This window comes from Paroedura picta, chromosome 8 (genome assembly GCF_049243985.1).
Source record: "Paroedura picta isolate Pp20150507F chromosome 8, Ppicta_v3.0, whole genome shotgun sequence".
In the NCBI taxonomy this organism is placed as follows: Eukaryota; Metazoa; Chordata; class Lepidosauria; order Squamata; family Gekkonidae; genus Paroedura; species Paroedura picta.
The window spans coordinates 40,678,997-40,706,953 of record NC_135376.1 but is presented as its reverse complement, the minus strand read 5'-3'; the positions used below and the strand labels follow the sequence as shown (position 1 = coordinate 40,706,953).

Sequence of the window (27,957 nt, the reverse complement as noted above, 5' to 3'; positions counted from 1 at the left end):
TCAGTTATGTCTGACGTCAGGAAGACACACAATGCAGCATTCTCTGTGACAAACATTCTTTCCAAGTAACAGAAAGCATCTGATAATACTGCAGCCTCAGGATCCTGATGGATTCTTAGTAGAAATCAGACCTGGAGAACATTTGGTGGAAAAAATATCATAGAAGGTAAGAATAGCTCAATTATTGTCTTATATATTAGTAGAGAATTATTGAAGTTTTTTTCATTTCAAAACTTTAGGTGATTATTTCCATCACAGGGCAGTTTTATAGAGATTTTCAAATATTTTTTTCCTTCCAAACTTTGTTTACTCCCTGCTCTTTTGACCAGTTTGCGATTTCCCTTCCTTATATTTCTTCTCACCTGGGCTATGAGGACGCCACCTCTCGCCATCCCTCCGTGAACCAGCCAGTCTCCAGCCTCCATCATCATCTTCACCATTTTGCTCTTCCCTGAAGATGCGCCAGTTTTCGCTCTCAGAGCGTATAAATTCATGCTTCCTTCCTGTTGCTACTGTTCCACCTTCCTCAAAGTTCGGTCTTGCTGCAAACAAAATAAGTGTGCATGTGATAAATATATTCATCATGAAGAGTATCTGGAATGTAATTTAAGAACTGCACAATTTAGATCACAAAGGAAAGGATAGAAGACCAAAGGTATTTTTCTTTGCCTTTCTTCTAAGGACAAATTCTTCTGTGGAGTTTGTAGGATAAAAACCAAATTTAGAATTTTAAGATTTAAAATTTTAAAGGAGATTTCCAGGGCAACACTATGCTTTTACTCCACTGTAAGCCCACTCGTTTCATTTTGAAACCAATGAGTTTAGACTGGAGCAACTCTGCACAGGACTGTGCTCCAGCACAGGATTGTGCTCCAGCACAGCTGTAACCATTTAAGAATGTCAAAAGTTCACTCAGCAACAAGTGATGGAGGAGCATCTGCAGAGTTTGTTTGCATAAACAGTTTCATGCCACCTGATGTTCAATGAGATCGCTTTTCAGCATTATCTAGACACTATTCCTAGTCACTGCAAAGTTTATCATGGCACAGCAATTCTGTTTTTGTTTGCATGGGACGTGTTCTTAAACACTGCATTATCCAACTCATTTGAAAAGCTTTATTCTTTCCTATTTAACATCTGTTAGGGATCATTCAACATGATCTTATTTTACATTAATAATTACAGAAATTCTGGATGAATTATATTCTGATCAGTAGCAAGTGCAGGGTCAAAGGGCAACATGAAATTGCTAGCGTTACATATGATTAATGCATGTAGAAGAAGAGTTGGTTTTTATATCCCATTTCTTATTGTCCAAAGGAGTCTCAAAGCAGCTTCCAATCGCCTTCCCCCCCCCCCCACAACAGGCACCTTGTGAAGTAGGTGAGACTGAGAGAGCTCCTGACAGTACTGCTTGATCAGAACAGCACTATCAGGGCTGTGACAAACCCAAGGTCACCCAGCTGGCTGCATGCTTGCCAGATTAGAAGCTGCCATTCTTAACCACTACTCCAAACTGGCTTTTGTAGAAATGTAGAACATTGCATTTCAAATAATGATATGGAGAAGCCAGTACTGTGTAGAGGTTAGAATATCTGTGAAACTCAGGTACTGTTCCACATTCACCTCTTAAGGTCACTAGGTGACTCTGGACCACCCATTCTTTCTTAACGTGATTCATACATGTTTTAGGAGACACAACAAAAAAAGAGGAGCCACAAATGCACATCTCTTACCTAAATATTTGACATCTCGCTCTGCAACAGCCATAGCATTCTATATGGCTGCAATGATTTCAGTTAGAATGAAAGTTAGAAGAAAATGTGTGTGTGTGTGGGAGGGGGGGGAGAAGCATAGTCACATTTAAGGTTGTGACCCTATGCATGCTTTCTAGTGAGTGCCACAATTAATTTAGAGCGATTATTTTCAAATTAGAATGTCTAAAATTCAGCAAGATTACTACTTTAAAAAAACACAAATATGTCAACAAATCAAAATATAGTTACAGAAAGCTGCATGAAATTAGATTAAAAATGTTAGCTATTATATTCGGAAGTTACTGAAAAATGAGGAACCAAACAGAGACTTGGTCATTGTATTTTTAAAAAATGTTTTGCAAAACCCAAAGTTCCTTAAATATGTATGTAAGTTTATACCCCTTGTGTTTTAGTGGGTTTAAATTATTTAACACAGAGGTTGGTGTTTGGCCATGATTTCCCAGGATGAAAAGAAAAAAAAAAGATCTGTGGCTTTGCCTCAAACTAATTGACTGGACTTCCTGAGGAGAAGGAGCAGTGAAAGGGCACCTGCATTCCATGTCTGACCCAAAGCCAGCTATGGTGTTTATGGAAAAGTTCAGATACAACAAAGATATCCAGCCAACAAAGTCTACAGCTATGTAATCTGAAGTTTTAAAAGGGACTAACTTCAAAGTACTAAAGTGGTGCTCTGGAATACAATCTTTTGAGAACTTGTTTACTGAGGATTTTTTACTAGAATAGCAAACAGCAATGTCAACAATCTTTCTATAAGTTACACAAACACCCATATTGTTCCCTAATATAATAAAACGGACTTCTAGTATCTCTCATGTTGAGATAAATACATTGTGACACACTTCCCATAGTAAAATGGACAAACTTCCCAAAGTAAAGCATGGACAAATTTCCCAAAGTAAAATGGAACTTGTGATGGATGAGTAGAAATTGATATATCTGGCTTTTTTAGCAGAAAAGATCACCCTATTCACACACCCCTGAAACAGCATTCAACTTAAAGAGATGTGGATCTAGCAATGATTTCTAAGACGAATCCAGACCAGCATTTGTTCCATCTTGATTCAATTTGTACAGCCTAGAAAATTTCCTATGTAGATGTGCTTCTTCCTCCTACAATCAAAGGATTTTTACTTGAACAAGAGCAACACTGCAGAGCAAATATTTCCAAATTTTGCAAGATTTTCTTACACACGAGTACATGTTGCTGAAGTTTTGGAAAAAGACTAAACACGATATGGCAGGTTTCCTTTCATACTGAAGCATACTGCTCAACATCCTAATCTATGGCACAGACTAAATTTTCAAAGCTTTTAAAGCATACATGCAAATATATCTACATTATGAGACAATTTTTAAAAAAAGGAACTGGTATAAAACTACCACCAAATACATACAGTACCTGTATTTTAAAAATAAAACCACAATCTTACACTAAGGGATTTGGATAGAATTAAATGACTTAAATGAGTGAAGTATCTCCTCATCACCAAGAACGTCACAAAGCGTGTCTCTCAGTTTTATGGTGCCATGCCCCAACATGTATTAAAATGTTCTCCACTAATGAAATCTAGAATTAATGTTTTGTATTTTATAGGGTTTTTTTTTAAAAGGAGAAACATGAAGGAGATTTTAGTTTCTAAGTAGCATTATATTGGTCTACATTAATAATTTTCACAGCAGGTCTTCAGTACTTTTACTGCAAACAATCACAGTCTTTGTTCCTCAGATCCTCTTATGTCTGACGTTCAATCAGCAGCTAACTAAGGAAAAATGTGAAATGTTGCTGCACTACAAAGTAACCCTCACAGATCACGTAAGTGGTTCTGGAAGGTGGACCTTTAAGGTAGTTTTCAGCTACTGTCTTTACTAGTCAGTTGCTACACACTAAATTCCATGCAGCATAAATCTGGAAGATCACAGATTTACAAGTTGCAAAATTTATATAATTTTTATCTTAAGATCGCTGTAACAATGCCTTCCATCCCAGCTTATATACATATTTCTACTTCCCCTGATTTCAAGGCAGTCCTAGGAATAAAACAAGCTAAGCAGGCATGGCAAAATAATGCTCCAGTCGATTACAGAGGCCTTGACACCTACAGGCATAAGCACGTAGCAGTCTAAGTAGGAATCCTGTTTTACTGCTTATCGGTATTCCCTATGGGAGACATGTTTGCCAATCTCAAAACACAGCAATAAAAAAGATCTAAAGAGGCTGGAGGAAAGTGAAACAGAAACTATACCTTCACCTCAACCTACCTGACTTTCTTACTTGAAAATATTACGAAGTGTGAATACTTTACAAGTCTGTAACAAAAAAAGCTAAATGGAAAACAGTTCTGAAGGATTTCATTCCTTTGAACTTTCAAGTAAAACCTTAAATAAGATTATGCAAACCAAAAAACCCCATCCTGATTAAGAGGGGGGAAATTCACTACTTTCTCCTAGTAAGTTCTTATGAATCTCTCCACAGCTGCTAGGGTAAAGAAAGCTCCAACAAACCAGCATTCTTTTCCACATGACCACAGCTAATTGGCCCCCCTGCAGACCAAATGACCAATCACATCAGCTTCATATGAAAACCAACCCCCCACATTATAAACCATGGAATGAGACCTGTACGCCCATTTTGAACAAACATCCTTCCATACTAAATGCCAAAACTTTTTTCTTCTTCATTCCCTTGGGATCCCTGTATATAGAAGAAAGTTTGGTCCGATTTCCCTATCCACGCTATATACCTCCCTCCCTTTCCCTGCCAGGCAGATAAATCAACAAGGATACTGGTAAGTACATGATGCTAACAGAGCATCACTTTTTTCATATTTCTAGCTGTGTAGTTTAAGACAAAAATTGATTTTTGAGGATTTAGCAGACTGAAAAGATTTTCTGTTTAAAAAATAATTAGTGATTATTTCATTTGGTCTTTTAAACTTCCCTTTGTGTTCAGACAACTTCCAGAGCAAAAACTCATTTTCTATACAGGTAGATCATTCAAAATAACCACAGCATCTTCCATGGCAATCTAGTTTTAATTAGCAAAAATATGATGTTATTCCTGGCTGTTTAGTTCCAAAGAGACATTTCTTCACAAATTAACTGCCCTACCATTAGAGTCAGATTTTAATCTCCACTAAAATTTTAAATAGTCTGTCAAAATTCCTACAACTATCTTAAAAGTAAGCATTTAAGAAAACTGGCTGGAAGTTCATAGTCCTGAAACAACTATATGACTGTGTACTTAACACAGTTTAGGTTAACAACATTTATTTTAAGGATTCAAGATATTTAAAAAAATTAATTCCAGGCCCAATCTTTCATCTTTATTGCTAAAAATTTTGAAAAGATTATTTTGTTACCTTAGTTTCAATATAACTTCATCAATTTGAAAAATGTAGGCATTAACCAGCAAATTCTGTAATAATATGAAATAACCATCACTGGGATTATTGCAGTTCCTCTTGTTTTCTACTATCAAGTAATTCTCAAGCTGGCTGAAATATCTTTTTTCCTCTGTTGGATACAAATGTGCTGTGGGAGACATACTGCACATTTTGAATCTAAATGATTCCTTAGCAGTTCAGCCTGGCTTGCAATCCTGCATTCACCAGAGGGTAAACAGGAGATGTAGTCTGAAGGAGCCAAGTGAATGGCACATAGAGATTTGAAAGAAAGAAAAAAGCACAGCAATATTTCACTGGGGTATTTTTTAAAGACTTTAAAACTTCTAAAAATCTGGTAATGCATTTCTGGCATCTAATTGTTAACTATCTGAATTTCTATGTGAACCTGTAATGCCACCACAGATTTAGTGCTATGTCTTGTGATGCAGCCTTTGTTTAACTATAGGTATGTTGGATCCAGTACTTCTGTTCAGTAGCAGTGAACCTCAGGATTGAGCTTTTGATCAGATTTAGAATGTCAGGATCAAACACAGCCCCCTCTCTATGCAGAATACAAAAAAAAAGTGTTTGACCTATAGCAAATCTACCACTTAAGCTTCTGCTAATTCTTTGTTCCACATTCTCATCATGAGTACCTTAAACCTCAGTAAATGTGAAGGGATAAAGTCGATGTAACAGACCCTATTTATATTCAAATGATATTTAGACTCACTTGATATTCGACTGATATTCAACTGATATTTAGATATATGTATCTCCCCCTCCGATTTAGGAATACAAAATTTAAATAGCCTGTGACTAGAGCAACATGTTGAGCGACATGCCTCATTTATTTTATCTAGGTTACTCAAAAGCATACCAACTAAGGCAAAATTATTTTGCCTAGACTCTTACAATCCACATTCCCAGTTTAATCATGGTGTCATCCCATACACTGGCTCTAGCTCTGGCAGTAAGGATAAATGAAAATGCAGCATGGCCCAATACACATTCCCTTCATTTTGGCTTTAAAGAACTGATACAGGCTCTCATAAGAGAAAGTGGCACGATAAGAATGTAGGCAAATGAGCATAGTGGAAGATGAATGGTAATAGGAAAGCAGAGGTGCAATGGCTGCTTCCTTGGGATAACTGTTGCTCACTCTAAATAAAAAGTCAGTGACATAACTATATAAAAGCTGCACAAATCATTACAACAAAGAATATTTTCAGATTAGTACAACAAGCCAAATAAACTCTACAGCCACATGTGCATGAAAAGCTGTAACGGTTGCCATTTTCCCCCTGTGGTAAAGACTTGTTTTGTTTTGTTTGGCCTTCCCTCAGTGAATCGTCCTTCCTGACCAGTGTTTTGAACTGTTTTTACTTTCTGTATTAGTTTTGGTTTTAATGATATTTTGAGCTAATTTAAATAGTTTTATAATGTGGTTTTATCATATATGTTTTAACTTGTTACTTGCCCTAGTGTCCCCTGTATGGGCACAACAACAGAGTATATATTTTGGAAAACAAAATAAATTATAGTAGCTTTCCGTATAACTAGGGATTCTTACAAAATTTTCCTTTAGAATTTTGAGATTGTGAATTACCTGATTTTGCTGGAAGACTGGCATGAATGAGTTAGTGCTCTGCCATTCTTTGAATTTTACTGATTTGAACGTGCACCATTTGTCAGTTTTCCAATTTGTACCAATCTGCAATCAACTCAAGATGTAAAAGTAATCTTGATGTGACTGACAGAGTTAACATTCCTACTTAAATAGTTTTAGGATTCAAACTGAATACTGTGGTAAACTGAACACATGTGGATTTGAAAATTAATGTGAGAAATTCTCCAGAAAGGCAGACCACAGGGCAAAGCCAACTTGTTGGAAAAAGTGGAACACTGATTCATCCCTTGCTATAACTCCCTTTTGTAATATAAACTCAGTAACAGGCTTGGTCTGTTACTTGTACTTTTCTTAACAATGTACAGCAACCAAAAGACTATTCCTGAACTATTACTTTAAGAGCTAACAAGCGTCCACTAGTTTTGTTTACTTTGACTTCCAGAAAACTTTTCACAAACTCCCTCATCAATTGCTCCTTAGCAGTTTTAGCAGTCTTCAGAAAGGAATTAGCTGGTTTTATGGAAGATAGATACACAAAATCACTAGTAGGTAAAACAACTAAATGGAACATATAAATACTTGTTGTTGGGGAAATGCAGCATACCCTAGTTGAGAGCTTTCTAGAAACATCTGCTTGGTCAGTACTAGAAAGGAGGCCCTTGGGCAGATCCAACAAGGCTCTTATTTCCTTAACAGAAATAACATACTCCTTCTCACATGTCTATTAGGGGAGGAGACATAACTTCATTAGCCACTTTCAGTACTTCAAGTTGGCTTTTTTTTGGGGGGAGGGCAAATGCGCATGATATATATGTACTACTCTAGCCCTCCAGTGTACAGGGGCCTTTTTGAATACTGTAAGATTGTATTTTTTTAAAAAATCCTATTGACTACTCCTAATAACCATAAGTACAAAGAGAATTTTGGGATAAGGAGTGTCAATGGATGCTCTTGCTCTATTACACACATGCATTTTAGCCTTCTCAACATGCAGCCCCCAAAGCAGAAGTCCATTGTCTAAACCCATTTAATTCTATTTTACTGGGAAACCTAAATTCACTAAGGCAAGTACAAAATGTTGATATGAGCTGATCTCAAAGATACTGGAATGCCTGACTCAGCCTTTCAAAACTTTTTTACCGCTGAGAAACCCCTGAAACATTCTTTAGGCTTTGAGAAACCCCAGAAGTGGTGAAATCATGCTGAATATGGTTGGGAAATATAGCTGTCTACATACCCACCCAGAGCCCTTCTCCTTTCCATCACCTCCGGGCCCATCATTGGCCATTTTGGAAGGGGGAGGTGTGTCAACATGACCATATATGGTCATATCACTCAATAAATGTTAAGAAATTAAAAAAATATATTAAAAATTATTTAATTCCCACCCATTTGGGAAAGGTACCCCAGGGTTTCACGAAACCATAGTTCACAAAGTCTGGCCTAGTTGAATGCTGAATTTGGCACATATATCTATGCAAGCAGCATGCTGTTATTAAGTATACTCTTCTCCATAGTAATTGATTGGTATAATGAAGTTTTAATATTAAGGCTAATAATTAATGTTATAAGTTGTAAAAGATGAATTAGAATCAGCAGCACTAAATGCCACTGCCATTGTAGGCACTGCCCATAGCTGCCATGTATAATAAAAGGCCTATAAATCCCTACTATATCTTCAATCAGCTCAACCCCCTTTGGTCAAAAACATAACCCCACAATTCCAGTTGAGCACAATTTGATCATTCTGGGCATGGTAGCTGTGGTGCGCTGAAATGAACACAGTCTACATATAATTTAAAACTTTGCACATCCAGCATCATAGGACAGCTCTTTGCTAGCTTTCAACTTACTTTTCGTTTATCATATAGCTTCAGTAACAGAATACTAAAGTAAACATCCTGTGTTTCCCAATGGAAACAAAGCCTCCCCTTAAATAAGGGAGTATCAATTATTCTGGAATGAAATAGACACTTTCTACATTCCACCCCATTCTTCACAGAACCAGCAGAGTAGCAAGTAAGGAACTGCACTTCAAACCTGCCTCTGTTATGAACTCATACTTAGCCCTGCAATTTGAGGATAATCATTCTGACCTACTTAACAGGGTTTTTATAAGGATGGCTGAGAAAGTGTGAAACCTTTCAGAAAATTCTAAAGTGCCATACAACTACAAAGTATTGCTGTTAAATAGTCTTCTTTGGTACCATTGGCTTTATGCACTGGCCCTGGTCTTATTACTCCCAGCTACAGGACATGGAATTTTAAAAAGCACAACAATTTCTAATCCACAGGATTTCAGCAAGAACTAAACTATATATCTGTGGCACAGAATGGTGACCCAACCCAAAAACTAGATATAAAGGCTTGGGAGCAGTAGGTTGTGTAGTAGTGAATACTGCCCAAGTAAAAACATGTTACAGGAGATAATCATCATGGCAATTACATATGAGCTACACATTAAATACTGTTTCACACTATACATAAATTAATTCCTGGTATCTTGGTATGGCACACTGAAATTATTTTTGTAACAAAAGTAGCAATATGGGGGAAAGACATGTTTAAATGCAGAGGACATTATCCTGCAGATTTAAGAATACAGTTAAACCATTTTCATTGTCATAATTACATCTCTAGGAAACCTGTACCAAGCTACTGATACAGGTTCTAGGAAAACAATCTTGGAACCAGCTGGCTAATAATAGACAATTGGCTGCACAAAAGTTTAAGGATGGGCACAAACCTAAAACTTCCACTTCAGAGTGGCTCCTGAACTTAACTGGATTTTTCTTGAACCATATTAGCTAGTTTGGATCCCTCTTCCTTCCAGTTGTGAAAGTAGGGGGGGGGAGATTGTCCAGGAAAGGTTAAATGGTTGGCAGCCATTTAAACCTAACAGTTTATGGGTGTACCCACCATGCTGTTAGGTTTAAATAGCTGGTAGCCATTTCAGACTAACAGTGGAATGGGTGCATCCATCAGCTGTCAGACTGAAATGGCTGTGAGTTTTTTCACCGGTTTGTTTAGTTTCACATGCTTGGAATGGCTCACAGCCATTTAAATCTAACAGCTGATGAACAAACCTACCCTGCTTAGCTGTTAGGTTCAAATGGCCTGAACAACTGAACCAAACCAGACAAAGCTCCAGTAAATGTTTGGGGAAGGCACCATTCCTGAACACTGGTTTGGGGGCTATGAACAGAGCCAATTTTGGATCATGAGCCAATTTTTTGCCCATCCCTGTAAAAGTTTGACATTCACATTCCATATTAATGAGAAAATTGCCATAGGTTTTAATGACTGTAGGAAAACCCAAACTCAAAACTTCTAGGGCATCAGCAGACAGACCAATGCTAGACTTTAGACTAAATATCTAGCTAGACTAAATATCTGCAGTAGCCAGACCAATGCTAGAGTTTACCTAAACGCTTTTCCAAAGGAGAAAGACCGATTGATTTGTACTTTTAACACTGGAAAAACAGAACATAAAAACTTAAAATCAGATTATCTGCACTAGTCACAGAAGAGAAAAAACAGACTGTAACACATTAAAATACATACATTTTAAAACAATAAATTATACATGTGTACATGAGGGGAGAAGAAGAGGAAATGTATAGGAAAAGAACTGCATTTTCCCCTAAAGTATATACAGCCAGAGGATTACCAGGAAAATTTACTAACCCATTACTACCTTTGTGCAAGTTCCCATGTTGTATATATACTGTACAAAAGCTCTGCTGTACATCGAAGTCCAATAATCTGAATATAGTTTCAATTTTATCATCAGTTATTAAGGTTATCCGAACTCAGTAACCTACAGCAATATCATTTATCAGCAGCACTACTTTATATAGCAAAACTTTTTTATTTAGCAGATCTATAGTAGAAAACAACTGGATATTTTGTTTTTTGTTATAGTATGGTTTTCACATCTGAGCATTCTTGAGCTGTAACAAGTCCAGCTCATAAAAAGTGGCCTGATTTTTAGAGGTTTTAAAAACCTCCTACAGGAACTAAAGTAGTTCTGAAAACCAGTCAGCCTAACTAGAAACTGAGTCCAACAGATGCTTCCCTCACTCAATTTTTCTTGTTGACATATTTGATTTAGAGTTCGACTTCTTTCCTCGGGGTTTCCTCTCAGTTTATATAATTGCATAATATTTTCCGTATTATTCTCTATCCCCTTTTTAATGCAGCTTTACATCAGCAGTGGCCTGAGTATGTTCAGCAGAAGAGGCTATAACCCAGGTACCACAATTCTAGACGATAAAAATATCACAGCTATTAGTACTCAAAATCTTTAGATAGCCCCCCCCCCCAAAAAAGTTTCATGCAATAAAAATAATACAATGGTCTTAAGACCATAAAAATATTATATACATCTTTAAAAGAATTTAGAAGACTAGTTACCTTGTTTAATATTAAACTGCCTATCTGCAACTTTTCGTAAAACAAACTAAACTTGAATTTCAGAAATCTGACTTCTAATACTACTTAACTATCTCAGAACTATAATATCAAACCCATAAGAAAACATGAATTAGAATCAGAAAGAAGAGCTTACATTTCTAAATGATATAGAAAACTGAAAAAAGTAATCTGATCTTTAATGTTTTTTAGATGATCGTTACTGTGCCATGAAAGCAGTGGCAAACCCGGCTCTCCAAAGTTAATTTTCTCAGAACGGCATGTTTTAAGACTCCCTTGGCTAGCTGCAGGTGGCATCTGGTCTACTGCCAATGTGTCAGACTCTCTGATCATCATCTGAGCTACAAATAAACAAGCATCCAACAGTTTTTTATTTTCATTTTCAGAAGATGAGGACGGAAGTGATAGAAGGCAATAACACCAAACCTAGTGCTCCTCTCCTTGCCCAACGATACCCGAGAATGGTCACGAAAGATGGGCATAGCACTCTCCAGATGGAGGGTGCTCATGGGAAAGGCCTTGCATACCTGAAAGATGCTTGGGGAATCTTAATGGACATGCGCTGGAGATGGATGATGCTAGTATTTTCTGCTTCTTTTGTCCTCCACTGGCTGGTCTTTGCTGTTCTCTGGTATCTACTAGCAGAGATGAATGGGGATCTGGAAATTGATCATGATTCCCCACCTGAAAACCACACTATTTGCGTAAAGTACATCACCAGCTTTACAGCTGCATTTTCATTCTCACTGGAGACACAGCTCACTATTGGTTATGGCACTATGTTTCCAAGTGGAGACTGCCCAAGTGCAATTGCTCTACTGGCTATACAAATGGTATTGGGACTCATGCTGGAAGCTTTCATCACAGGTAATTAGTTCTTATTTCACTATTAAATACTTTGAGTTATTATTTAAATAAAAATGTTATGACAGCAATGGAGGGGGTCAAAGGATTGGACATAGTTATGCTATGGAGCATTCTTAAAAATACAAAATGTATTTCTGAATGGTTTGACAAGGTTTTATAGTGTGAGAAAGAGTACAGCAATGTAGTGATAGGAACTGAAAACTGTTAACTAAGTTATTTGTTCTTAGCAGTCCACAATTAGATACATCTGACCATTAATCACCCATTTTGACAAATTTATTTCCTCCACTATGTTATCCTTTGGAATCAAACCCATACAAATGGTAACTTTATAAATTAAGGTTGTTATTCCTGTTTGGCTCTGGAATTTGTTAAACATTTTCATTATGCTGTATGTTAATTTACTGCACACACTTTACCTATAAGCATGGACTGGTAACCCATTTTATTGTGTCTATAAGTAAGTATGCATGCACATGAAAGTTTATTCCTTGAATAAAATTTTGTTGGTCTTAAATGCGCTGCTCGGCTCAAACTTTGTTCTGCTTCAGACCAACACGGCTGCCCACTTCAATCTAAAAAATTCATTGTGTAGTACTGTATGGCTTATGTGTAATTATTCCAACTGTACAGTTCTTCAAACTTCCAAATAAGAAGTGTTTTAATTTGAACTCTCTTTCCTATATTACCACAGTGTGTAAGAACAGTTAATGGTATCTTTTTTATAGATTTCAATGGAACTGCCCATATACGTGTGTGTGGCTTAAAATGAACAGTAAAACTCTATATATTTCCTGGTAACTGTACTTAGTAGTGCAGCTTAAGATATTTTACTGACAAAGTGTCATTAAACATTAGACGGTTTTCAAGCTCTATTTTATTTAAAGCCATTTTAAATGAGCTAGTACAGAAAAATTTAGGTTATTTCCTATCACTATAAGCTTAAGGGTCAGTGTAATATAAGTAAAGATTTATTACACGTTACGCCTACCAGATAGTAGATGTAGGTGTAACACAAAACTCTAAACTACAAATCAGCTGCTGGCTCTTATTCTTCTCTGTAATAAAGGTAACCAAGATGGTGGCAAAAAAACTGGAAAATATCAACCATTGGTTGTTTTTTTAAGTTGCCCGTCAACAGTGTTTTTATGTTATAGTAATCGCTGTGGCAGACCTATATAATTCTGGAATTACTATTAAATATAATGCAAATATTAATACTAGCATTAACATTAATCAAATACAGAACCAACTTCCTAATGGTGGTCAGATTGTGTCTTCTACACACCATGAAACTATGCTTAACAGTATGATCAATATTCCAATTCTCTTTTTATTTAGGTGCATTTGTAGCAAAAATTGCCCGCCCAAAGAACCGAGCTCTGTCTATCCGGTTCACTTACTCTGCAGTAGTGACACACAGAGAAGGAAAGCCATACCTAATGTTCCAAGTGGCTAATACTCGCCCAAGTCCACTCACCAGTGTTCGGATTTCTGCAGTGCTTTATGAAGAACGGGAAAATGGTCAATTGTATCAAACAAGCGTGGATTTTCATCTGGACAGCATCACTTCTGAAGAATGCCCATTCTTCATTTTCCCCTTAACCTATTATCACTCTATAACTCCATCTAGCCCTCTAGCCATTCTCCTACAAAGGGAGGCTCATCGTCATTTTGAGCTAGTAGTTTTCCTTTCAGCCACACAGGAGGGCACAGGAGAAACATGTCAAAGGAGGACATCCTACCTACCATCTGAGATCATGTTACACCACCACTTTGCCTCCATGTTAGCTCGAGGCTCCAAAGGGGAATATCAAATCAAGATGGAGAATTTTGATAAGACAGTCCCAGAACTTCCAGCTGCAGACTCAAAAAGTTTGAAGAGGACTGATATGGAGATCCGCATCAATGGACAGCATATTGATAACTTCCAGATCTGTGAGACTCGTCTGACAGAATAGACTTCAAAAGTGGTATTATTCTTTTTCATTGGACTAGAGTACCATGTCAATATTTTCTTCTTCCTCACCATGTCCTTATATTCTTTTTTTCCCCTCAATAACTTTGACTTCAGAAAAGTGTGCAAAATAAAGAGCATAGTATGTTCATGGTGATGAGCCACTGGATTAACTGTACAAAAACAGTCAGGGACAAACAGCACTACAAAAATTCTGGGAAAACAGAAGTGCTACCTGCTGAATTCAGTAGACTATGATTAAAACTGCACTGACCCTGAAACAAGAGACTTCAAGACCCACAGTTTGGCAAAAATCTGAAGTACAGGAGAGTAAAATCTGTAGCAAAATGGACAAAACTTTAGTAAACTATCTCCACTAAAAAAGAATTTTCACCTGGAAAGTTCAAAAGCCCTCAGATTCTTTGAATTAGTTATTTCTTGCTATAATGGTTACAAGAGAATATGCTGATGTCTAAACATGCCATGAAGAATGTTGCTAGTATTTTCTGTGGCAATGAAATTGCAAGCCTGCTGTGCTTGTTTATTAAGAAAAATCACAAGCATTTGCTGAAGCATTTGTTCCAGCAGCTAAGAACAAGTTCAACATCCGTAGGCATTTCTGTGTTGAAAGTGAACGACAAGAACCTTGATGTATATTAGACTCGCAACACTCTAAACCTGGACTCTTTTCAAAATTATAAACAAGCAATATATTTAGCAAAGAAAGAAACTGATTTGTAATTCTCTTATGAAGGACAATCAACATCTCTTGTATCAGCTATGAGTCTAAACCTGTAATCCTGATATCAGAAGAACACACTGTTGAGCAGATACTCAGTTCAAATAATGCTGGTGACCCTAGAATAATTCTACAAACATGAAGCTTACTATGAGGCTTTAAACTAATGACTATGTGCCAGGTTTGCTCCATGTTATTAGAATCATTTACCAGAATTAATGACATTTTTGAAAATGAACACTGTTTTTGAAGGGTCAAAGAAACACTTATGGGTTCCTCAATAATCTCTCTATTCAAACTACCAAGAATCATCAACATCACTAAATATTTTATGTGGAAGGACAATTAAAAGGTTCCTGTCAGAAAACATAAGTATCAATATTTTTACTTTCAAATGGCCTTTTAGTTATTGACTTGTAATTATGAAGAGCCTCGCTTTTAGCTCTTGAACATGGATAAATGTATTTATATGTATATACTAGTTTTGATGTCTTGTTATCAAACCATATCATGAAAGTATTTTCTAAGAAACTGTGTTTCTCTTTACCAAATCTAAAGAACAGCTTTATATCTGAAGGTAAACATTTGGAGGTCATAGTCTGTTATCAACATGGGGGGGAGAGGCCTCTGGAAAACTAGCTGGTCATGATGGACAGTCTGTCAGCTTCCAGCAACTCAAATTTCTTAAGAAAACTAAAATATTTTTAAATTAATGCTACTAATGCTGATGTTCCATGTAAACACCTGTTATTGTAGTCAGCATGTACCCAGATGGGAGGAAGTTCATTCTGCAACTGAGCATAAGAGAGAAAGCAGTCATGACAAGAAGTAATTTATATCTGGAACTGTAGCAGTAGATCCTCATGTTCTCTTATAGGATTTTGAACATATTATTCCCTTGACTGTGCTAAGGCTTTAAACTTTCATTCACAGTGAACTGTAATAATGGTATAGCCCAATGCAGAGATGGAGTAGCAACAGCAATCACAATTTTAGATTAATACACATTAAATTGCATTTATGCTCACTATATTCTTTGTTCATCATGGTCACGTTAAAGATTTCTCTTCCCTTTACAATATTATCAGTCAAATTAAAATTGTGTTTTTTTAAAGAATCTGTGTGCAGTTTTAACCTTTTTGATGCCCTAACAATAAAAATCACCATCCAACCATCCATCCACCCACTAAAATTTAAACAAGTATTTCAAGAGAGCCCACTGCTTAATATATTCAATGTGTACAATAAAACTGCTGGAAAATTCTATTTAAAGACTAAATATTCCTGTCATAATAGTTTTCTTTCATAGTTTTCTACATGTGCAGAGTGTCTTTCGGTCTGTTTTATCATTCTAATCTAATTTCTGATTTAGATACCAATTTACAAATTCAAATTGTTCGTGTAAACCAATAATAAGTATCTGTAGCTATCTGCATATATTTAAGCACCACACATATGCAACTTCCAGTGCAGTTACCCTAGGCTGCACTGAGGACAACATTGGAAATATCCTAACATTCTGAGACCTGCACCAAAGAGTCTTCTGGCACTAACTACTTTATCACTGCATGAGTTTTCATGTGACAGGGCCCCAGTTCCACAAGGCACTGCACAAGGTCTACCTCTGTGGGAAGTGAGCATTTGAGCTATACCTGTAATTAACATTAACTCAACGACTTTCAATTTCCTGCTGCTTCCTCAATAAATTTGTCCATTTTCCCTTGGATACAATCCACTAAAAATTAAATACATTTCTATCCTATTGATTTCAATACAGATGGAGTTGACAATATGCTTAAATAAATTCCACTAACAACTGGAAAATTGCTTTGCTTCCACTGGATCCTGACCTTGTTTTCTTTTAAACATCTTTTATCTAGACAATGGATAATTAAAAGATGATCTACAATCTCATTTAACCTTAAAATGATCTTGTCATATAAGTTTGCCATGATTTCCTCTGAACTGCTGACTTGTCCAAGAGTATCCACCAAAAATATTTAGATGAGAAAAACTAAGAATCTTTTGTTGCCTTTATTATCCCTCTGCAGATTACAATTTAAAATAAAATGGATCTCTCATTTCTACATTTGAAGTGTTTTCACATTTCTCTCTACAAAGGTTGGAATGCAGAAACACTTTAAATCATCATCCCACTGACTCTCAGGATTCTACCAAAATAGCCCAAAATTGCTCTGGATACCCTTCCATCATTTTGTGTCCTATCTCCAGAGGATGCTTTGTAAAATACTGCAGTCATCAACATATATGAAGTAATAAATTGCTGTTTCCAAGGGAACAATAACTAAAAATTGTGTAACTTCTATTTTGTAGCAGAGAGATTGTGGAATCAGTCTCTCCAAGTACCTCCTCAGCCCTAAATCTCACCAGTTTATGCTTTGACATGTTATTTTATAGCCTAATTTACCCTACAGGAATTTATTAGGAAAAATTAATGAAATCCTTTAGCATTTACACAATGAAAAGTGCTATAAAAATGGGAAAAAACTCCCAAATATTAACATAGCATACAACAAACATCACTAAGCTTAACAAACAGCCTTGAAGGAACGAAAAGAATTAAAGCTATGAACGACTAAAAACAATAGATTTAGAAACATGCCTTTTAATTCTGCCGTACCAGACTAATTCATAAGAACTAAAATAGAACAGCAAACCAAATAACTTAGATGCTTTAAAGGGGATTCAAAGGGCATTAAAACAGATGAAGATTTACACAATTTTCAGGCACAGATCACCATAGAAATCTGGCATTGTTACAAAATACAGGGTTTAGATATCTAAAAAAAATCTCATACAGTGGAGGGCAAATCTAAGTTAGGTTCTCAAATCCTCCTGACTTTCTGCAGGAATGGGAGCTTAGCTGCTGCTGACACTATTAAAAGAGTCTATGGATTCTCTCTTCTACCTGCCAGCAGTGGAACTGTTACCAAAAAACCACGAACAACTCTAAAAAGCATACCATAATGCTAGAGGGAAACAAAGAAAGAACTCTGCTGTTTCTTTTTCTTTAAAGAACAGGAAGAACTTTCATTCAAATACTTTTTATTAGTTCAAACGATCAAAAACTGGAAAGATGATGTGTTAACTTGTGATGCACATTAATATTGTCTTGTTACAAACTTGCACTCTTCTGGCCAACCATCTGGTAGACTATGCAATCCAAACCAACTTAAGTCCAAATTAAATGTAGTTCAACAATCTCTAGAATTTTGTCATTTCCAATCCCTTCAACCATAGGTTGGTGGGATTATGAAGAAAACAAGAACACAGCAAATCAATAACTTCCAGCCAGTCCATATAATTTAACAGTTTCAGAATAATGTAATGATTAGAGCACTGAATGTCAGAGTTGAGAAGAGATCCTAATATATCACGCCTAGTATCAGCAAAGGACGACATAATGGCAAATGTGAAATGGTCTCTACTGCTCCAGAATAACAAGAATAATTTGATTCCAAGGAATACCTTTAAGCCTTCTGGTGTATTTGGTTGTTGAGAATAAATTACATCTTTCCAAAAGAAGTAAATGTCTGTGTTTAGGATTTTTGATAGTAACCAAATAATTAGCAACTCTAAAAGAAGTTGTAGGAATATTGTCATAATACAAAGGAGAACACTTCCTGTATGAATCAGTAAATAATCTAGACCGATCATTTGACAAAACTGTTTCTGTTATAGTTTTCAATAGGTGATCTGAGTAGTAATTAAACAAATGATCATCTAAAACTTCATTCTGCTATCAAAGTGAGACTTCTGCCAGCAGGAGAGGGTCTTCATGCCAGATACAACTCACAGTGTTATTTGGATGGGAATCTTTGGGCTACCAAAGATTAAGGATTATGCTTTACAGTAATTATAACATAACAACCTCAACATTAAAAGGATCAATTTTAAATGAGATAAAATATTAAATAATTAACATTGTCTTCAGAAAAACCACTTTCCCTTATTTCCTTCAGACTAGCCTGTATCCTATTAGCTTAACGACACTATAAACTAAACACCAAAATTGTTTCTATATTCTAGATAGATACATGAATTTCATACTGTTTATAAAATATAGACTGTCATATCTACACAGCAATTTAAAAAAATACATACACATACCTGGCTCTTTTCGCCCTGGTTTTTCAAATCTCCTGTCACCCCTGAAAATTCAAAAAGCAATTTTACATAAGCATTCAAGAACAACTGAACTTTTTAAAAATTTCGAAGTTTAGAAGAAAAGTTATTTCAATGATACTTTTTAATTGCATTACTTTGACTGACAAATTTTAGATTAAAAAGATGAAGACCATCAATTTTAACTATCCATTTGCCCAAATAATCCAGCATTAATTACATTACATAAGACTTTAATGGTATAGTGGTTGGTTAGGAATGCTGACTTCTAAACTGGAGAGCCAGGTTTGATTTTCCCGCTCCTCCACATGGAACAGAATTGATAGAGTTGTTCTGACTGGGCAGTAATATCAGAGTGTTCTCAGCTTCACCTCCCTCATAGGGTGTCTATTGCAGGGAGAGGAAAGGGAAAGTGACTGTAACCTGCTTTGAGACTTCTTCTGATAGAGAAAAGCAGCATATAAGAAACAACTCTTCTTAAACATTATGCCTTCAGTTTTGTCAATTTCAGTGGGGAAAGCAATCCATATTCATTCAGTTATTAATCTGATTTCTCTGCTACACTATGTTTGTACCTTCCTGACTTTTTCATCCAGATTTTTAAAATGAGTTACTTCTGAAATTACAAAGTTATTTACAAAATATAGTGTGAAAATCCCTATTTTGCAGGATGTCTGCCTCCTGCAAAAATATAAGCAATATTTTTGCAGTCAGAGTTTCAGAGGAGATTTCACCTTATCTTGATAAATTACTGTACTTGTTTCCATTGAACTATTGATTTATTTCGACTGATTAGTATGGTCTTCTTTGGATGGAATATAAAGAACAAATCAGGCTCAACACAAGAGGATTGTGTCTGTTCTCTCTTCTTTGAACCATTGGCCTCCATGACAAGCCACCAACGGCTTTAGAAATTCCCCTCAAACTTAAAAGCAGTTTGCTGTGTACTGCTGGCACCTGCTGTTCAAACAGAACAGATCTGAAGCCATGAATTAACCATTAGGCCTCCTGGAGGTCACTTAACTTGTTTTATAGTTCTTACCAGTGGTGTTCATAACACAAATCTTAAGCCAAAGCTATACATGAAAACCATTGTTTTGGGACAATGCCTTAGGTTCCCAGAATAGTATTAGGAATCTGAGATTCTTAGTGAAATGGAACTATCCTTCCCCCCAAAAACACAAGTTTCAAGCTTGGATGTTTTCTAATACAGCAGGAACAAGAATGCACTACTTTTTGAGGGCCTGATAAAACAGTGCCACTTTACATCATATGGCTGAGATTTAGGGGTGTCTGAAGAGGAGAGGGATAAAATTACAGTTCCATGTAATTTTGGAAGCATTGTGTGTTATAAATGCTGCATGGGAGACCCTCAGTTTAGTTGTTCATTAGAAAAAACTATGTCTGCAGTATGCATGTAGAGAAATATGCTACTTTATTGGGACCCAAGAAAACAGCTGTTTTGCCACATATAGCTAGGATTTCAGGGGTCTGGGGAAGAGATTGAGGATTGTGTTCTGTGCAAATTTGGTGGTTATGTGTCATGAATGCTACACAAGAGACCTAGAATTGCCTCTGCATGAAAAACAAGGAACTCTGTACTGCACAGAAAGTAATCATGAAACATGAAAACACATCACAGATTTTTAATCTGAACTAGTAATACCTTACCCAAAATGAAGCACACAGTAAAATTTTCCCTCCCAAAACCTAGATATGAAACTGTAACAAAATGCTTCTTGGCGTGCACAACTAGTTCTTATTGACTTTAATTTGTTCCCAAATCATTTATCTACAAATGCATACTCAATAGTTCCTCATTCTCTTTGTGATTATAGGCTTGTACTAAATTAACGATTTCATGAAATTTCATGTTTTTTCCATATTCCCAATGGGATAACATCTTGCTAAATACCATCCCATTTTTAATTGCATTTTGTTACTCATTTATCCAGTTGTGCTCATAAGAAAAAGCTGTACTGTACTATCAAATCACAACCTCACGATTTTCTAAACAGTAAGAATCTTAGGGCCATTTCACACACTGTATAGGAAAAAACTGCCTCCTCCCCCAAGTATAAGGAGCTGAAGCCCATCTGAACTCCTTCACCCCAGTATTAGCATTATAAAAGTGTTTGGATAAATAAGTTTATCACATTTACCTTTATCATTTACAGGTATACATCTAAAAAATAAAATATACAACAAGGCCCCCTAAAACTGTGAACTTGCACGGACAGCTAGAATTGTAGAAGTGTTGGTTTTTATACCTCACTTTCCACTGCCTGAAAGAGTCTCAAAGTGGCTTACAATTGCCTTCCCTTCCTCTTCCCACGAAAGAGGTAGGTGGGGCTTAGAGAGCTTCTGACAAGACAGCTCGGTCAGAACAGCACAATCAGGGCTGTGACAAGCCCAAGGTCACCCAGCTGGCTGTGTGTGGAGGAACAAGGAATCAAACCTGTTTTGCCATATTAGAAGCCACGTCTCTTAAGCACTATACCCCGCAGGCTCTCTAAAAAGTCAATTATCCAAGTCCAAAAGAGATCCAAACCAGTTTAAATGCATAAGTTTTTAAAATTACCTTTCCTCCCAACTCTGTGATCTATGCATTTCTCTGCCTCCTCCACGGCCAAAACTGCTCTCAACTTCATCAAAACTTCTTTGGTAGAAACCACCTTCACCTCTGCCTCTGCCTAAAAAGATAAAATGGTATTTGGGGAAAAACTAAATATAAACATATACAAAACAACAATGTATAATAATGAATTACAATACCTTGAAAAAAAACTACATAAGGTCCAGTCCTATCTTTTAAATTGTTTTTAAATAACATAGGTCCATCTTACAATAAAACTGCCTAAATATTAAAGTGAGAAATGTCTAATGTATTTGCTTAAAAAAGCAAACCACGTGATATTGTACAATGAAATAGAAATCATATGAGGCTCTCTCTCTTTCTAGCATGGGGCAGTTAATAGTAATTAATAAACTCAATATCATCACATCTGAATCCTCCATCTGACTGCTAAAGGTACCATAGACCGTTTACGCACTGGGAACTTCACTGCCCCAGCACCCGTGCAGGAGCACAAATCGGGGGCAGATGAGGTACATTGGGCCAAATGCTCCCCCGTGTGGGTGCAGGAAGAGGTGGGGCAGACTGCCACGACTAAAACTCCAGCCTGCAGCCTGGCATGAAACCTCCAGTGCATAAACGGTCATAGTAAAGTCATCTTAGGGTCAGGTGGGATATTGTATCCTGTAATTTCCTGTGTTGAATTCAATACTAGCCATAGAACATTCCCAAAATATATGAAACTGCTTAGCAGAAATATATGACACCAGCATACATCACTATACTGGGTCCTCACTGACTACAATACTTTTTCTGATCTTTATCCACTTTACAAAGTATCTATAATTAAGGGATTCTTGGTTCTATAATATCCTTCCTCTCCACATACATTTTCTTTTCAAAACAGGTTTAAGCATATTCATTATACTTTTTCAATACTGATAAAACATGCCTAACCTATTGGGTTGCTTTTCTCCCATCCTTTCTACTATTTCAATATATAATATTTTCTTATTTTGTTCTAGGCTCTTGATAGAATATTGGTCAGCCTCCTCCCACTGCTGCATATATCTTAAGTGGTTTAAATCATGTAGCTGTTCACTGTTATCAGTGAGGATATCCTTGGACTCAAAGGAGACTAAATTGTTTCAAACCAAGAGATATAAATCTAAACTGAATTTTCATTCTTGAAATCAGACAAGGAGAATCAGTTTCCTCTTAGGTAATGCTTCAATTGCTGACCACCTCAGCATCATGTTACGCCAAGCTGCTTGAAAATATCAAGCACTAATCTGGATTCCCAGATAACATGTTACTGCTGTTATCTGAGAATGTTTTCCTTGCCAATTAATCCAAGCTTCCATTTCAGCCACTGTTTAATTATTACTGGCCTATCCATTAATGGTATCCTGTTAAATAGAAAAAGTAGTTTAGGTGATACAAGAATTTTAATTGTTGTGATACCACCTAATCAATAAATAGACAGTTTATTGCAGTTAATATCTAGTAATCCTTACAAAGTTCCTTCGGGATCACCATGATCAGAGGTTTTTCCTGCGCCAAAATTGAATTTATATAATTTTCTCATGAAGTCAACCCTCATTGTTTCTTTACAGAGCATGGCTTTCCAGCAAAGTACTAGCTGCTGGGAATTGGTGGCCCACTTGTGGAATCTAATGCACAGAGAGCAAGAGAGCACAAGGGATGGGTGCAGATACAACACTTTGCACTCCTCTCTCCTATTTCCCTACTTCTGCTCCTTTGCATTCTATATTCCCTAGCGAGAACATTAAAGGGAAGGAAGCCAAGCTAAGAATATTCCATCACCCCCAAAGGAAACAAAATACTGAATAATTCCATTCTTACACTTCCCACATATAGTTTTATTCCCATTCCCACATCAGATTCATACCAGCTGAAGTCATTAGGAGTTAAACTAGAAAAAGGGAGGGAATAATAACATGGTGGTTATTTCTGTTGCTTTTAACAGCAAACATATGTTGCACTCAACTTTCTTGCCGCTATCCCATTCTAAGCAGCACAAACTTGGATGGAAAGTTTGACTGGTAATATCACTTTGCCTGCAGTGGTAGAATCAATACAGGAATATCATTGCTCAATTCTATCACAATCTAAGTAGACTCAATGGGAGCTATACAATTAACCAGTGTCTCTATAATCCTTCCCCTGGCTGTTAAACTGAATTCATACATACCTTAGTTTCAAATTTCTGTGCTTTCTCAAGAGAGGTGGGCAGGTTAATACTACTTCATTTTGAACAGCGAGATTAAGACTACTGTGCTAGGACATAAGGTCTCATTTCCTTTTTTATCATCTGCTATTGGTTCAATGAGCCTCTTGTGGTGCAGAGTGGTAAGGCAGCAGACATGCAGTCTGAAAGTTCTGCCCATGAGGCTGGGAGTTCAATCCCAGCAGCCAGCTCAAGGTTGACTCAGCCTTCCATCCTTCTGAGGTCGGTAAAATGAGTACCCAGCTTGCTGGGGGGTAAATGGTAATGACTGGGGAAGGCACTGGCAAACCACTCCGTATTGAGTCTGCCATGAAAACGCTAAGAGGGCGGCACCCCAAGGGTCAGACATGACACGGTGCTTGCACAGGGGATACCTTTACCTTTACCTTTAGTGGTTCAATATCATTATTTACAGCCTGTTCTATCTTCTGAGTTCAGGGTTTCACCACACCTAGTCTCAAATCATATCAAAAAAACACTTCACATATTCTCCTATTATTAATTTTATGAATAGTAATATCAGTAAAAACAGAAAAAAAGTCATATGGTTACCTTATGATACCACGACTCTCCTCTGTATGTTTTTTGAGAACTGGGTGCCTTCTTGCCAGTTCTTTTCAGCAGGTTTTCTCACTTGTATTTAATTACTCAAAACATTTCCTCCACTTCTTTCCAGAATAAGGAAAGCCATGTGATTACATATCCCCAAACCCTTTATAGTGGGTGAACTGGTTAAGTTTCATAAAATTCTACAAATGCATGCATTCCCACTACAATGGTGTTAGTGTTCACAAAACATCTCACCTCGGCCTCTAGAGGAACTTCGACCTCGAGGAGCCCCTACCACTGTTCCTCCTCCTCGTCCCGTCAATCGCATGACGGCAGCACTATTTACAGACATAGAGAAATTTCTCTGCCAAAGAAAGGGAACAGGAGCAAATTATTTTATAACAACAAAAACATAAAAATCAGATCTATCGTGCCACTTCCTTGCTGGGGTATAAAATATTACCTGCAACTGAAATCACTTCCATATGAGTTACCAAGTCGATATGGTAGAATGCAATGGTAAATGAGCATCAAAATAGGACCTGGAACACCTGGATTGAAACCCTTATTTGGCAATGCACAGTGGATGACAGCTAAATTACTCTCAGCTTCACTAGGTGGTTGTGAGAATAAAATAGATATTCATGTGCACCACCTTAGGCTCCACAGTGGAAGAAAAGGATAGAAATATTAAAGTCTTTTAATGGGTATTTTAATGGGGGTAGGACTGTTGTGACCCGCAACGAGCCTATGGGGATTGGCGGGAAATAAATCTAATTAATAATAATTAATTAATAATAAATGTGAGACACATAGCAAGTGGCCAGGGAAGCAGTTGAACTTCCAATATGATACTGCCTTCCAATTTTTATCAACCTGAATCCTGAATTTGCATTTCATTTTTCAAAGTAGGATGTTCTACAACATCTAGGATGTCAGTTATGTGATCACTTGCATGTTTCTATGATGGAAATTCCCAATAGCAAGAAAAAATCCCCCCCCCCTTTCTCAGCAATCAGATGCCTTTTTTGACATGGTCCTTTTATTAGTAAGATTGCCTAGTCAAATTAATGTTTTGTTGGCTTTGTAATATTTCAGACCAGTACAAAATAATTATTCAAATTAATCACAAAATTTAAGGAATATGTGAGAATGTCATGATTTTGAACTAACTCCAACCACAATCATAGTGCTGCAAAGCCTGACCAATTTCCTGCTACCACAGCTCAATTTTAAAGCACTCCTAGCAGCTGAGAATGACTGGCAACTAAGTTCCATACCTCTAAGAAGGCACAGTATGATGCTAACTGTGAACACAGTTACCCCTTTCTTAAGGTTGGGGAAGAAGGGAGCACTTGTGTATACATATATGCATAGAGAATGCAAAATTTCCCCTTCTTATCCCCCTCACCGTATTAACACCAGCAGCACAGAACTCCTCTTTGTTAGTTACTAATATTTGTGTACTATGTGCTCCCTTCAGGTCCTCATTTGTGATATGGAAGAATGGGAGACTCCTTGAAATGTCATTGTCTTGTTGGTGATAGAATGAAGGAAAATCTGGAGATTTAGAACATTTGCTTGAACCATCTTCTTTTAAGTTCTGGAAATACTACACGGTCTCTTCATTTCATCCTCACTGCCTCTAGAATAGCCTGAGAGACTGCAGTTGGCTAAAGGCCACTTGGTGAGCCTCCAAATCCTGAGTACAGATTTAGATCAAGGTCTTCTCATTCCTTGCTCAATATCCTATTCACAGCACTATGTAGGTTGTCTTTAAAGTGGAAATGGCACAGATTGGCAAGTTCTCATTCTGTGCAGGTAACTGACTGTGGTGTAGGGGGAGCCTGGCTGTTCCCCCTCACAGCTAAGGAACAAGAAGGGAAAGTGGAAATCGCTACTTTTGACAACTCAGTGCTGGGGTTACCCAATTTTCTTATTTACCACCGATGACTCCTAAAATGAAAGGGATGGCTTGTGTACATACATACGTATACATATGTGTGTGGCAATGGAAATTAAGTTTCCTTTCTTTTAGAGTGCTACAGCCACAACTGCTTGCATGTTAGGAGTACGCTTTGCAGCACACAAGAGAAGTTCCAGGGAAACATTGATTGCTCACTCAGTACAAACCCAAGAGGTATCGGTCCTGCCTTCTTCTTACAAGTCTATCAGCTTTGATGCTATACGTCTCTCAAAATATGCAAACAACATCAGTACTGCTTGTATCTATTTATGAGATGTGCTTTGGTATCTGTATATTCTAGCCTTCTTGCAATTATCAAATGTAAGACTTAAGAACTCATTTTTCATTTACTTGAAACCAACCTGTTCTTCTTCTGTAAAAGGTACTAGTGCCAATGGTGGTAGGGGCTCTTCCTGTAGAATGGGCAGAAACTCCTTATCCAGAAGGTCTGAGGGTACCTGGAAGTTAATTGGGGAGGGGAGGTAAGGGGAAAACACTGAACCTCAAAACACAAATGCCAAAGAAAGACACTGTGGTCAAAAAAGCATGAAGAACTTAAGGTATTTTGTTCTGCTTTCATTTTACATCTTGTAATATTTATCCAGTCATAGCTAGAAATCAAACATTTCCAATACTACAGTTAACTGTGTTCTTGTCTCCCACACTGTCCCTAACACTCAGCACATAAATCAACTAAACATCTTCATGATCCTTGTTCCTACAGAGAAAGAGAACCTGTTTGCTGATGGCTGCTACAGCATGCCACAGCAGTTTTTCCTGCCCAGTCCCTCTAAATTAGTGTCAAGGGGAATGAAGTTCATTGGAGCAGATTGGAATATGGAATTTGCTACTATTGCTGCAAAAAAAGGAAATGGGCCTTTGATAAGATGGATAATTGTGCTCCCAGGTGGGCAAGTAGCAAATATTTGAGATTGGGGTCTAGATTAGGAGGATGTTTATTTACTTCATTTATACCCCACTTTTCTTTCCAATGGAAACCCAAAGTGGCTTACAACATTCTCTCCCATTTTATCCTCACAACAACTCTGCAAGGTAGGTTAGAATGAGTGTCTGACTGTCCCAAAATCAACCAGAAATTTTCCATGACAGTGGGTATTCAAACCTGGGTCTCCCAGATCCTAATCCAACCACTACACCACAACGATTCCATTTTATTATTGCAATATCACTGAAATGGAGATGAGGCTGAGAGGCTGTTAACATCAACAGTTCTTCATGGGATCTAACTAACATCTTTGGGGACCATCAGGAGCCTGGGTGTGACACTGGATCCCTCACTATTGATGGAGACCCAGGTTACAAATACTGCCTGCCATATCTGCCAGGTGCGGCAGCTGGCATCCTATCTGTCAATGTCCGACCTAGCCACTGTTCACTTCCAGGCTTGATTATCGTAATTTGCTTTACACAGGCCTATCCTTGAGACTGATTCGGAACACAGCAGGCTGGGTCCTTACAGGGACGCCATGGATAGCCCACATAAAACTGGTACTTACACAGCTGCACTAGCTCCAGATTGAAGACCGAATGAGATCCAAAGTTTTGGTTCTTACCTTCAATGCCCTTAATGGCCTGGGACCCTCATATCTTTGGGACCACCTCTTCTATTATATCCCCCAAAGAGCACTAAGGTCTAGTAATCAATATAGGGTCCCTGGCAC

At 37.2% G+C, this 27,957-nt stretch overlaps 2 protein-coding genes across 8 annotated transcripts in view; one reads left to right on the top strand and one right to left on the bottom strand.

Annotated features, from left to right (window-relative positions):
- Positions 1-27,957, bottom strand: part of GIGYF2 (GRB10 interacting GYF protein 2) — a 74,300-nt gene that overhangs the window by 26,194 nt on the left and 20,149 nt on the right. For all 3 annotated transcript variants that reach the window (XM_077349287.1, XM_077349286.1, XM_077349285.1), the window contains exons 4-8: positions 26,638-26,733; positions 24,565-24,673; positions 21,516-21,627; positions 18,920-18,960; positions 363-542 (exon numbers count right to left, since the gene is read on the bottom strand). In XM_077349287.1, coding sequence (XP_077205402.1) covers positions 363-542; positions 18,920-18,960; positions 21,516-21,627; positions 24,565-24,673; positions 26,638-26,733 — 538 coding nt within the window. The remainder of the gene's footprint in view (positions 1-362; positions 543-18,919; positions 18,961-21,515; positions 21,628-24,564; positions 24,674-26,637; positions 26,734-27,957) is intronic.
- KCNJ13 (potassium inwardly rectifying channel subfamily J member 13) lies at positions 97-15,785 on the top strand. 5 transcript variants are annotated; one of them, XM_077349300.1, is made up of 4 exons: positions 3,071-4,564; positions 10,994-11,045; positions 11,612-12,092; positions 13,434-15,785. In XM_077349300.1, exons 3-4 carry the CDS (start codon positions 11,615-11,617, stop codon positions 14,051-14,053), a joined length of 1,098 nt encoding a protein of 365 aa, XP_077205415.1. In that variant the 5' UTR covers positions 3,071-4,564; positions 10,994-11,045; positions 11,612-11,614; the 3' UTR covers positions 14,054-15,785. The 5 variants fall into 5 exon arrangements, with proteins under 5 accessions (XP_077205416.1, XP_077205415.1, XP_077205418.1 ...); XM_077349301.1 differs by lacking the exons at positions 3,071-4,564; positions 10,994-11,045 and adding an exon at positions 97-166; XM_077349303.1 differs by lacking the exon at positions 10,994-11,045 and having other exon boundaries at positions 11,615-12,092.